At 32.0% G+C, this 14,189-nt stretch overlaps 1 protein-coding gene across 3 annotated transcripts in view; it reads left to right on the forward strand.

Moving 5' to 3' along the window:
* Il1rapl1 (interleukin 1 receptor accessory protein like 1) overlaps nucleotides 1–14,189 on the forward strand; it is a 1,239,862-nt gene that overhangs the window by 727,937 nt on the left and 497,736 nt on the right. For all 3 annotated transcript variants that reach the window (XM_063243102.1, XM_013146969.3, XM_063243101.1), the window contains 2 exons: nucleotides 5,975–6,161; nucleotides 8,817–8,970. In XM_063243102.1, coding sequence (XP_063099172.1) covers nucleotides 5,975–6,161; nucleotides 8,817–8,970 — 341 coding nt within the window. The remainder of the gene's footprint in view (nucleotides 1–5,974; nucleotides 6,162–8,816; nucleotides 8,971–14,189) is intronic.

Here is a 14,189-nt window from a genome sequence, read left to right on the forward strand (position 1 = left end):
CCACATCTGCTGTCAAGATTCGTACTATGGAGCCCAGAGGTAGAGCTCAGTGCCACAGCACTGCCTGGCAAATGCAAGGTCCTGAGTTCAATTCCCTGAAAAAAAAATGTGTACTCTGTCAAAATAGCATAAAACAAAGAAGATGAAATCTCATGTGTGTGTGTTTGTCAAGATTAAGAAAAACTAACTGTGACCAGGGCTTTATGTACCTTAATCAATAGTTTATTCTTTCATTTAGTTAACATTAATTTATTGAAAGTACCTGTTACATACTTATGTCTACTTTATCAGGTATTTCTGAAGAATATTAGAACTATGGAATCTTTAATTTCAAAAAGCCATCAAAATTCTCTAATGAATATTTGTGTGTCAGTAGCAAGTGGAATCTTCAAAGGGCAAAAGAATTTAAAAGATTTTATTTTAAAAATCACACATCTAATATCTCAAAGAGTTAACTAAAGAATAACCATATCACTCAACAATTATAATCATAGGTATATACCCAATAGAATGGAGAGAAAGCAGAGACTCAAACACACATAAATATTTGTAGAGACCTTTATTCATAATGCCTAAAATGTGTTAATAACCCTCCACCAATTTATGATTGGATGAGCTAATGTGGCATATACATGATGTGGGTTAATGTTCAGCCAAAAGAAAAGAATGATGTGTTGATACATACCACACTATGGATGATCCTCGAAGGTATTATTCTAAGTGCAATAATCCAGAGATAAAAGATCATACATTTATGATTGCATTTACATTAAATACGTAAAATAAGCACATCCATGGAGACATAAAATAGACTGGTGGTTTCCAGGGAATGTAAGGCAGGAAAATGGAGAATGATTGCTCATAAAATGAAGTTTCTTTTGGGATGAAGAAAATATTAGAACTAGATAAGATGAAAATTGCACAGCATTATGAGTGTACAGAGTGTCACTTAATTGTACAACTTTGAATGTTTAATTTCATATCACATAAATAATGCCTCTTGGGATTCAAGCATCATTCAGCTTACTCCCCTATGCTGCATAATAAAGATCAATCTATGTTAACAGCAGCTTCAGCTAAATAAATGTGAAAGTATAAATGGCAATTATTAGCAATGAAATAAAGGGCTAAAAATGCTTACATGATTGACTATCAGCTATAGGTGTCAATGAAGAAATTATTTGTAATGTGTGTGGACTTGAACCAATGTTCTAGTCCCCAATTTCCTTAAGTGACATGATTTCTGTTCTCTCTTCTCTGCTTCACTCCTAGAATCTACATTTGTGATATTCAGTAGTACTCACCCCCGAGAAGAATTAAGATAGGGAAATAGCAATCTACATATGTTGGGACCTTCTAAACTTTAAAATTCAGGCTAGAAAATTAGAATGGCAAAATTACACTGACCAATTTCTACCAAATATAGAGATTGTTTTTTAAGTTTAGAGAAGAAAGGAATAGATGAAGTTCAATTCACCAGTTAAATTGAAAAAGTTTAAATGAGAAGGTAATAAACTAGCATTTTTAATTCTTTGCAGCTGCTCAATGGTTTCACTTTAATCTTTTCACCAAGAGTAGATTTCAGCCACAGTTAAATCAATAGGCCCTTTAGAGCACTTCTGAAAATAAAATCTAAGCCAAACAAATTTCACATTTGTGCCAGTAACTGCAAGTATAGTGTGTTTAAGAAAGATACTGAAGGAACACATGCAGAGCTTCAGGAATCACCTTATGGACTGATAGAACGATGAAAAAATTGTAAATCATTAATATTAGTATATTAAATTAAATTATATTTAAGATTAACGAACTTTAAAACACTGCACAATCTAATCCTAACATTTTTATTTCCCAGAAATTTATTTTCACAACTAATAATCAAATTCAATAGTCAAATTTATGGATAAAAACCATTTGCCAGAAAATTCACATCTGTGTAGGTCTCTACTAACTGAGCTTTCAGGTTTGCTGCTCCACTGTGCTGCTTTTCAGTGCCTAAAACTTCCTAACATTTCAAAAATACTATGTGCTTTCATTTTTTTAAATGAGGGATTATTACTTGAAATCTCCAATCAATGTTAAAGTAAACCATATTATATATTAATACATAAAATAATTTATCCTTTGAAAACCTTGATTGAAACTCTGATTTATTTACGTAGTACTTCATGGTGTAAGAAAAGACTGTCAGACATTATGGAGACTTTGTTTTTACTTCTAAGGAAGCCAGAATTAATTTGATATATAGGTCAAGTGTTTGGTGTTACAGTTAGAGGATATGTTTAGCAATCATTCTACTGGCAATTCTGTTGGAGTAAGATCAAGACCCCAAACATTATATATTATAGTGCACAGGAAGAGTGATTACAGAATAATTGTAACTGCTATACTGAGATACTACAGAATATGGCATTTAATATGTTTTACCGGGTAATCAAAATACTATATTCAACATTTCTCTTCCCACACATAACTTTTTTCTGACCTGCCTGTGCTATCAAAATTTCTACAAAATTATTTCTATTTTTTGCAACATAGCGCTCCTTACAAAACTGAGTATTAAAGTCTCTGATAGCTCCCAATTCAGAATTATCCTCTTTTTCAGTATAGTGCACTGTGGAGAGGGTCGTAGAAAAATTCAGTTTACTCTGTTGACTTTGAGTAATTATTTTTTGCTTGTTTGTCTGTTTATTATTTTTGGTACCAGGGATCAAACTCACGACCTCGCATTTGCCAAACAGGCTCTTACACAACTGAGCTAAACCCAAGGCCCCTAAAAAATTTTTTTTTCAATTATATTTGTGGTTCACATACTAGCTTCAATAATAATTGTTAGTTCCTAATGTGTTTGCACTGGATTTAGGGTTAGAATTTTCTTCTCTCATATAAGATAGACCACAATACTAGAAGCTAGTCCTTTTACAAATATATACTTATACAGAGGAACAGAAAGAGATTAAGAAGTGATATTTCATTAAGACCTGCTGCTTTTCTCTTTGAACTGGTATTAGATTTTAGGGACTTTTAAGGCCTAGAGTTTTCAAAGAAATCCAGGCTTGATGATAACCTTCTTTTCTTCAAAAGGCATCCAAATAATAGAAAAACTAGACTAAAGGTGTGTGACTTTATTTAAACAATGCTAAATGTACAAATATTAAATTTATATAACATGCATACAATATATAAATACACACTCATATATCTAGACGAGGGAAACAGACAGACAGACACAGTTTATGCGTGCTAACCTAGTGCTAATTCTTTCCAGTAGCATACAGAAGAAACCAATGAGTACAAGTCAAAGGATGTAAGATTGAATCCCCTTTCTGCCAATAATCAGATAATAGAACTCGGGCAAGTCATTGACTTAGTCTTTTGAGTGCCTTTACTATAATATCAGAACATTGAAAGGAGGAAGTCTATGTGAGATGTTTGTACAATACATTGTGTTTACATGGTGTGTATCATTTTTAAACATTCTATATTAATAGCTTCCTTATAACAATGGATAATTACTATTGACTCTCAGTTATAAAGAACTGTTTTCACAGCATACACATAAGACCTGTCCTGTTAGCCATTTTATAACACTGAAACCAGCAACCATGATTTAAGTTTTTGTCTAGAGTGAAACCCATCTGCTATAAACAATAAAAGCCAAGTAAATGTGTGCTAATGATTGTACCACAAGTCCTGTAGGAACATTCTCCTTACCCCATTCCACATTATTTCCCTGATGGCTGAGAGCCATAGCAGTCATGCCACAAGTTTGATGATGGTGGAATGCATCTTTGCTTTGAGAGTGTGTAAATTCCCCTCAGGGGTATCATATGTTTATTAATGTGTCACAAGTTGCTTGCTTCCTGTTAGCTTTTCTCAGTAAACAGGGCTATAACCTTGGCTGGATGTTACTTTATTTTTAGCATTTAAAATCACCTCCTGATGAACAGAAACAGTAAACAAGTATTAAAACATCAAAAGTAATTTGAAAACAGTGCTATCCTGGGGAGTCTGGAATTCCAGACATTACCAGACAGTTGTAAATCAGCAGTCACCTCACAGAGTTAAGGAATGAAAGTCAGAAACAGAAGAATGACTAGGGGTGTTCAAATGCAGCCACTTTCTGAAGATTAGGGGTCAGGTGTATTAATTTAAAAAAAAAAAAAACAGGTAGTAGGTGAGGTGAGAAATCCTATTTCGCTTTAACTTTAGGCATTCTTATCCCACACACACAGACAGCCCAAATGAAAAATATAAGGACTTCTCTGGGTGATATGTTTCACACTAATTACATACCACAGAACTAAAGACCGTGGTTATATTTGCTATGCTGCTTGCTAAACAAACACTGTGTTGCTGTACTATGAAACTGAAATACAAAGAAAAGGAGAATCAAAGCCCAAGATGCTGAAAACAAGATCTAACACTGACTGTAAGATAGACACTGCAATAACGTCTTCATGCTTTAACATGTTTCTTTCCCACGACAGTCTATGGCGGTCTTTGGTATTATTTATTCTTTGTACGTATGAGGAAATGGAAGCCAAAAGACTCAAGGAGTGTCGCCTAGTTTTCAAAAATAATGAGTGGTGGGGCTCAAATCTGCAACTGACATTTGAGTTCCTGATCATAACGTCACCCTAGCTGTCTGAAAGCATGGCCAGTGTCTGATACAAGGAGGTGTTGAAAGATACACATACAAAAGTAGAAAGTAGTCTCAGGAGAGAGAAAATCTAAGATGCTTAGATCTAAAAGATTAATGAAGGCTCTTCTTTTTCCCTTGAGTGTAAATTTCAACTTAAAATTTGACTCATTATCTATCTTTTATATGTATTTCTTTTTCAGTAATTTTCACTCTGAAAATGATGCTTTTTGGGGAGTTCAGAACATCACCCATGCATTATTTATTAACTTTACTCCAATATAAACAATAATGTTTATTGTTGGCTCATTGCAAGACAATTTTCTACAGAAAAATTATTTATCTCACTGAGCTATTAACTACCTTAGGACTCATTCAAACGTGTATTGTGAAAATATTAAAGTTTTAAAATACTGCATATTTGTAGAGCACATTAGAATTTTTAAAGTACAGAATCCTTTCTAAGAGGAAGAACAGTTCGTTCTAATTTTGAGGCTTTTTCATCAGTCTTTTAGATCTAAGAGTCTTAGATTTTCTCTCTCCTGAGACTTTCTACGTTTTTGTGTATTTACCAACACCTTCTTGTATCAGACACTGGCCATGCTTTTATATAGGCAGGGCCAAGTTAAAATCAGCAACTCCAAGTATCAGTTGCAAATTTTAGGTCAACCACTCATTATACTTGGAAACTAGAAAACATATTCTCTGAACATGCTCTGAGAGACTCATCTAGTAATCTAGTGTGGTAGAATCTGTCCATCAAGTTGATGTTATCTTTATGTAACATGTTACAATGCTTCATTCTGATAAACTTGTACTCCAGGTTTCAAGCCAAATGGGTATGAGTGAATAAAGACAATGATCTTCTGCCTAAATCCATCAATAACTTCTTTTCCCAGTACAGTCACAATTGTAACTGTGGAACAGCATTATGTTATTCCCTCTCTTGTATTCATAGCACAGTTGAAGTTTTGTATTTCTCTGCTATTTGTCAGTCTTGGCATAAACTTAGACTTGACCTACTTTCTGAATTAAATCTTCATTTCTTTAATTTTATAGATTAAAAAATCTCTATTGAACAATTTTTACACTGATCCTGGGTATAAAACTAAACTTATTTTCATACTGACAAATAAAAAAGGGATACAGATGTCTTTACAAGACAAAGCATTGTTTAGTTTGATGGCAAGAGAGAACCTTGTGGAACAAGCCAACATATCCTAACATGAGTCAGATTTTACTTGCTTTTTTTCTCAGTGAGTTAAACACTGCACTGGAAGAACTTGCCTTCTGTTCACAATAAGTCACTATGCTTACTCTTCTTTGTTACAGAAACTCCACTTACTGTATGAAAGTATCTATCTCACTGACAGTGGGTGAAAATGACACTGGACTCTGCTACAATTCCAAGATGAAGTACTTTGAAAAAGCTGAACTTAGCAAAAGCAAGGAAATTTCATGCCGGGACATAGAGGATTTTTTACTACCAACCAGAGAACCAGAAATCCTTTGGTATAAGGTATGGGTTGGGGTTATTTTATTGCTTATAAATAGTTTAATGTGTAAAACAGAGTATGGGGGTGTACACCTGTACCCCTGGCACTTGAGAGGCTTAGGCAGGAGAATAGTTACAAGTTTGAGACCAGTCTGGGCTACAAAGTGAGTTCACGGCCAACTTAAACTGCATTACAGTACCCTGTCTCCCCAAAAAATAGCTTAATGTGTATCAAATTCTAGAGCAATTAGACAAAACATTGAATGTATGTAATATAGTTCAGCTCTGTCTTTCAAGAATGTTATGCCTAATTGTGCTTGTCATTAAATATTTTCAAATAAAAACAAAATATCAGTTAATGGACCATTCTATTATTGTATCGGTTGGTAATTTAAGGAATTAAAATGCATTGAACATTCATTTTGGTATTTGTCATGTTAGTGTTCGAAAATGCACCCACATAATGAGAGAAAAGGATTGGTTTTCTACTATGATAAAATGATACACTGGGTATAATTAAATGTTTTATTTTGTAGACATACCTGTCTATATTGTAAACTTTCACACACACACACACACACACACACACACACACACACACACACTTTTAAATAAAAAATTTCTGTTAAGACGTTGTCACATTATAAAGATGCCATTTGACTTATTTCTTCAAAAAAATGAATCTTTAAAGACAACAATCCTACCCTTTTCTCCATTGTATCATTGATGCTCCACTAGTGATTATACTGTAAAGCATATTTACATCATATAGGAAGGATTTTGTCTTTGAAAGTGTTCTAAAAATAGAATATAAATATCGTGAACATTTCTCTGGAGATTTTATCCATTGGCTAAATAATTCCAGTGTCCAAATTGCTTTTTCTAACTTGCTTGAAGTAGGACTTTGGGCAAATGGGTTTCTTAGTAACCAAGTGCCCAGACCTCACTTTCAGTAAATTCTCAGAGGTGATTGCAAGTGAATGCAAAAATTTAAAAATAATACAAGAAAAAGCCTTGAACAATTTTGAAAGGGTGCTTTCAAAATTGTCCATGGTTTTATCTGAGCAGGATTTAATTTTGTTTCTTAGTATGAAACAATACAAAGTTCAGAACATCAGCAAAATGTAAAGTATTTTTTGATTTGTCCCTGGGTTTTCCATCCTGGATGATACTAAAACAGCGTACAAATGTTAGCATTACTAGTTTGTTTTCCCACAAGAATCTACTTTATTTTTTCCTTTTTTGTAACTGAATATTTCTCATCCTTATATTCTGTAGTTTGCCTATCTTAAACACTCCAATTCTGAGCACGAATTAGTGATTGATTCAAAGAAGAGTGCTATTAGAAAAATTGGACCCAGGGTCTCCAAAAACAAATAGTTCTCTCATTATTTACATATCAATGTTTAGCTCTTAGGTATAAAATTTCTTTGTTGTTCACTAAACAGTTGATTCTGAAAGTCATGTATCATATCAAACCTCTTGTAAAGAGCATCTGAAAATTTACTGAAAGTTGAGAGATTCCCTCACCCTCCCAACCAGTCTAAAAAGTGGCTGTCTTCACATTAGTCCTTCAGGTCTGTTTTCACCATCACTGCAATCCTTTCGACCTTCAGCTATAAAGATCACCACTCATGGAGTGGTATGTGGACATATGGTACACGTGGAACTTAAAATTCTTATGGAATTTCAGACAACTTTCCTTAGCCAAGACTAAATCTCTGTAGTTAAAATAGCTAGGATTCAAAGGCTAATTTTAAAGGAGAATACTGCAAAATTTTTTGCCTAAATATAGACTCTATATATCCAGTGTACAATTTATAATGTTACGTTGGCTTAAGCAACTGATATGAGAAAATAAAAGGTGCATTTTTGTCTGCAATAACTGGATTATTGCCCCTTTAATTACACAAAGGCATTGAACCACATAAAATCATGGTCTGTAAAATTTTGATTTGGCGATAAAATGTTTTAGAAATAATATTATCTCTCCATAGTGTCAAAGCTTTTAGACCTATTTTATCTTCATTCCATTGATTTCGAATCTGGCTGGAGGCTATGTGTTTCTGTTTTGGCAAAAACATAAACATCCTGGGCCAATGTCAAAATCCAAAGCTTAATTCAGAGGCCATAATTTGGTAGGAGTATCAACAATGAAAATAGATATTTATGGGGCCATATGTGTGTTGCACACAAATGTTCGCTATTTCTTTCACAAATTATAGAATATACATGCTAGGAAGATATAAATTTTACTAACTGTAGCATTATATTTCTAATATTGAAAGGGAAGCATTTTGCAGAACTAATTTTCTGCATTCCATTGAACATTATTATTATTATTAGCATGGTTAACCTCACAAAAATCAAATGTAAAACATTTGCTTTTAAGAACAATATTACTAGTGATCAAAATATAACTTCATGTTTCTAATAAGTTCATACGTATCTGATATAAAGATAGCAATTGCGGAATTTAAGAGTGGGAATTTCTCTAAAGACACTGTTTCCTAATTTAGAAACCTAATTTCACAGAGATTTGAAACTTGAAGAAATTACTTCACATTAATTCCAAATTCTTTAGTGTCTTTCAAATATCGCAGCAGAATTATTCTTAATTTATAAACGTTTATTTTCAGTTATTCTATGTGATACCCAAATTTTATATTCCTCTTGTAGGAATGTAGGACAAAAACATGGAGGCCGAGTATTGTATTCAAAAGAGACACCTTGCTTATAAGAGAAGTCAGAGAAGACGACATTGGAAATTATACCTGTGAATTAAAGTATGGAGGCTTTGTTGTGAGAAGAACTACGGAATTAACAGTTACAGGTAACCAAGGATTTTTAATATTCCTTTTGTAATAATGAAACTAGTATTTTGTTAGCTTCTAGGCTGTATATTGATTTTTTAAATCTATGCAGAAATAGAACCACTCATCCAAATGTTAAGTAAAATCCTATATGGGGAATTCATTCTTCATGCCTTTAAATCATCTTGTGCTGAAATGCATCTGAAAAGTAAAAGTGAATATGTTTAGGGAATTCTAGAACTGTTAGTTTTTTGAAAGGACTTAAATGACGAATTTACTGTCTCAGAAAATGATGCTTATTTTTTTAGTACACGTTTTTTGAAACATTTTCTATAGTGATGAAATAGAATACATGAAATTCAACTCTCAGTTACTGTCTTGCTCCAAAATGATACTTTTTCTCTTCTATTCATTTATTCCTCTATGAATCTGACATGTATGTTCTCATACACTTGACAATAATTTAATTTCAGGTGCAGTTATCAATTAATTAGCTAAGATGTGATGATGCCATCATTCTTATATCTGGTGGTTAAGGAGGAAAAACATTAGAAAAAGATTCAGAACACTGTGCATAATCTTGAATCTATAGCTCTCCAGTCACATGATCTTGGCAGAATCAGAATATTAATTTCCTCATGTGTAAATTGATGATGATGATGAAATTTACCTTATTTTAGGGCTTGTACAAAAGCTGAATGAGGTAAATTAATATGTACAAGATAAGTTAGCAAAACAAGGATTATATACAAGCATTTAACTTTTTTTAAAACCATTTCTCTTATGTTTCCACAAGATGAAAGGAGATATACTAAGACAACATTAGGAAGTTTAAAAATGTTATTCACATATCCTTATTAAGTGAGATTTTTGAAGTTACTTTTAAATGTTCAGGTTATATCTGTTATCTTAAAACTGCATTGGTTTCCCAGAATTCTTATGATGGATGTAATGTTTCTGGTAGGAGGAAATTATTTAAATATTAAGGTGCACGTCAGGAATGTCTTTGATAAATATTAGACACGATTTGCAACTGATGCTTGCAATATGTGATAGACTTGAACAATAAATATTACGCAGTCTCCGATATGTATTTTGTACTTATTGGAAGCATATTTAATTTGCAGTCATTTGCTTTTCAGTTTCACCGTGTATAACAGATCCTTGTTTAGAAAATTGGAATCAACCTTTTCTCACTTTGCCTCCCAATATTACAGTGGGACAGTTAAAAATATGTCTATAAAACAATATTGTCTACTTTTTTTTGCTCTCAGTGTATGCTGTCATAGTTTTTCCAAGCAGTATATATTGAGAAAAATGAATTTTAAAATATAATTTACAAAGATACTTTCTGAATAGAAATAATATGCATTTGTAAATTTTATTCTTCAGGGTGTAGAATTTGTCCTTGATAATTACATCTTTCCACTTTCTAGGGATACTAGGATTGTAAACCACTATTATATAAAGCAATCTGAGATAGGCCACTGAGTCCAAATGGTAAAATAACTTGTGTATGTCTTTTTCATAGATCCAAGAGTAGAACCATTTTCTCCTAAATGCCTTTTTGGTCTACTCTATTTTCCTAAAATTTATTTATCTAAAATATTTTTCATTGTGTGAAACTGAAGAATATTTAAAGCTTAATATTCAAGAAGTAGTTAGTGAAAGTTTAATGAAAGCTTTCTTTCAACTTTTTAAGAATAATTTTATCCTAAGTAGCCTTACTGGTGACAATGTTCTAAGCAAATAAATTGCAACATAAAATTGCAAATGCGGGAAATGTTTAGTGAGTGGAGAACTACATGCCCTACAATTAAATGTATGAGCTAATAAATGCATTTTAACTATTATCAAAAAATCTATTGAGAAGAAAAACATGTGTATAACATTAGTTTAATCGGCATGATGATACAGCACGATTACTTTTACTGTAGTGAATTTACTCAACCATGCTTTTTTCTGTATTTTTATTAGAACATATGTCATACATATTTGCATTCTTTGTTTATATTTGGCATATGTACATAATACATCTTATTTATTTTTTCATCTCCTGTCTCTTTATCTTTCCTCCATGCATCTCATGATCCCCTTTCCTTTTCAAAAAGATCTATCTCCTTACTTCCTATAATCTTTTATTTTGCTCTTTATTTATACATCGGGTTTCTCAAATAAGAGAAACCATGCAATTTTTAAAGTTGAAATTATATCCTTTAGTCAGTTAACAAAGGTGGGCTCTTCCTGTGTGACAGCGTATCACTCTTTCATATATTTATCACATCACTGCCATGTTGCATTTGGGTTGAATGTTATGCAACAGCATTTAGTTTTGATGAACTGCCCATAGCTAATAATAAACAAGTTTCATGAATATGGAAACATGTATTGGTATTTCTTTATTTTCATTGCTTTCAGTATCTCCTCCATTTTTATTGTTTGGGTCCTTCTTCACAAAAAGTTCACTCTGATGATTATTGTAATACATGGTGTATGTTTTTTGTCTCTGTCCTTTCAAGATTTTCTTGTTTTTCCTGTAATTTGAATATAGTATGCCTCGGAGTAATGATTCTGTTATTTAGTTTATGTTTTCTGTATTTTTTACTTGGCGTTTGCCATTAATTTTAGGAATTTCATGGTCACTATTATTTCAAATATTTCTTCTATTTCATATTTTACTTAATACACTTCTATTATTCCAATTTTACATTATACTTTTGAAAAGCAATGGTTGTGTTTCATTTTCATCATTCCTGTTTCAAGTAAGTGACTCCAGCTCTGGCCTTCTGAATTTGCCTGCTCATCAAATTTTAGCATAGTGGTTTGCCTTGAATCCTCAGTGATCAAGAGAAATTTGAATTTTCAGTTTTTTCGAGCTTGGTTTTCTGTAGCAATGGAGTGATACTTTCCATGCAATTTACATATAGTAGCTAAAATTGAAGGTGATATTAGCATTTTCATTTTGCAATTGCAAATTCAGTAAAAATCTGGCATAATATAGAATCTATAGTAGTGGTCATTCTATAGATGTGTAATCTTAATTTAGTACGAGCAGTGCACTCTAATTTGAATCAGTTATTTTAAATTGTGTTTGAAACTGACAAAGTGATACTATTAATACCTGTAAAATATGGAAAATAGTAGAGGAATAACTCCTGCTGCCCTGAATTCACATTCTATTTTCATTGATAAATTAGCCTTTACGTTTCCTGCATTATGTTGCTCATTCATATTGAGGTTTAAGCAAAAATACCTCAACTTCCTTTTATAAATTGTTAAATGAAATATGTACATGTATTTCAACATTTGTATACAAATAGAATTACATTTTTCTCTTAAGATGCTTAAAGTTAAGTTTTAAGGTATAATTCAAATCTGTTAACATATGTTTTATACTTGATTCTGTATTTCACTCTATTTGCTTCCCTGGCTTGACAAAAGCCAATAGAATTTTATTGGAAGATATTTCCATTTTTACTGAAGTTGTTGTTTATAATGTGATACAAAGACCATATAGCAAGATATATAACATGCTATTGTGTGTGATTTTTTTTCCTTTTTTTCTGGACTATATCATTCACTTCTTATGCACAGTTTTTAAAATATACTATGAAATCCAGAATCCAGTCTGTTCCCTGGCTTATTTTAGTATCGTACTGAAATACAACGAAGTCTATAAAATATAAACATGTAACAACTTATATTTTCAAAGGAATCCCATCTAGATGAAATAGAACTGAATAGGTACCACAGAACCACACTACATTTACTTCTGATTATCAATCTCTTTCTTCCCTCTATTGTTTATGTGCATAAATAATGATTATAGTGTTCTTTTACTTTTTTAAAGCATGCATGCATAAGTCATATGAGCAAATTTTAACCTTTTTGACATTTATAAAGTTGCTTTCACATGTGTATTCAATTTTTCCTGGTTTCTTCATCTTTAAATTACGTTTTTAATATTCATCTACTGAATTCCACATTTCTGCGATGGGCTTTGCACCAGTGATACACTATTTCCATATGTGAAAATCTGTTTATTAGATTTTTTTTTTATTTTTTGCTAGCTTAAGTAACATCTCTATGAATCATTATACATAAATAAAAATATGCACACAGTCATACGTATAAACATACATGTATATTCCCTTAAACATGGAGCAATCTTTTTTATAGGACTGTTAAGTACCAGTAGATTTGCTTTGGTGGAGAATGAACATTTTCAAATTCAGTAGCTATTATTTAGGTTCATTTAGATCAAGGGCCTACTCTGACCAAATGGACTGAGAAGAGGAGAGCTCTGGTACTTTAAAGAAGATTAGAGCTTCCAATTTGTTTTGCACTGTACAATGATTTCTGTATTTTAATATTATTCAATAATAATGTGTAAATATTCAAGTTTCTATTAATATAAATTTTCATATCTTAAGGTGCCTTTTACTAAACTCTAACTCATAGTTAAACTACGACTTCAATCCTAGCCTTCTGCCAGATTATTTGTGAGAACATGACATGTTCAGATATGGTCATAAGAGATCTAGTATTTCCAAAGTAAATTAGAATACTCTGGCTTTTGCTAAATTTTGATCTATGTAGACAAAAGTGTAGAAAATAGTAGCTTTATCTATGCTCAGATTTGTTGCATCTAAGAATAAGAATTATGCACCCTATAGATTTTTAAAAACTTGATAAATTGCATGATATTCACTTTTGTCTCATTAATTGATTTTTTCCTCTTGGCAAAAATGTTTTCCTATGATTTTAAAAAGGAATATTCAAAATGAAGTAAGAACAATACTGCTTTCATAAAGTCTGAAAAGCAGGCAGAACAGTTGCAGTAATTTAATTTCTAAGGCTAGATTAGAGAATGAAGTAATGATTTTACAAGAATACATTATATCTTTCATCAGAAAAAAACAATTCACATGTAAAAGGGAGATTCAGCAAGATTAGTGAGGAACTGAAGAAAGGAAAGATAAATTGAAAAAAAACAAAAAGAATGATGTGATTGCTATAAGAATGTAATCATTTTGGTAGCATTTTTGTACTTGATATAATGTTTCTTAATGGACTTAATGTAGCAATATGTTTAAAGCACGTTCCAATCAACCAAAGTTTGAATTTGTACTCTCAAAATGTGCATCGTCCTCCTCTCTTTCTGGATCAGAAGACTGAGGCAAAGAAAGGTTAAGTCACAAAGCATCATGTTGACAAATTTAGTTATAAAATTTTAATT

This window comes from Cavia porcellus, unplaced genomic scaffold (genome assembly GCF_034190915.1).
Source record: "Cavia porcellus strain 051 isolate PalLab524CR breed Dunkin Hartley unplaced genomic scaffold, mCavPor4.1 scaffold_33, whole genome shotgun sequence".
NCBI classification, from domain to species: domain Eukaryota; kingdom Metazoa; phylum Chordata; class Mammalia; order Rodentia; family Caviidae; genus Cavia; species Cavia porcellus.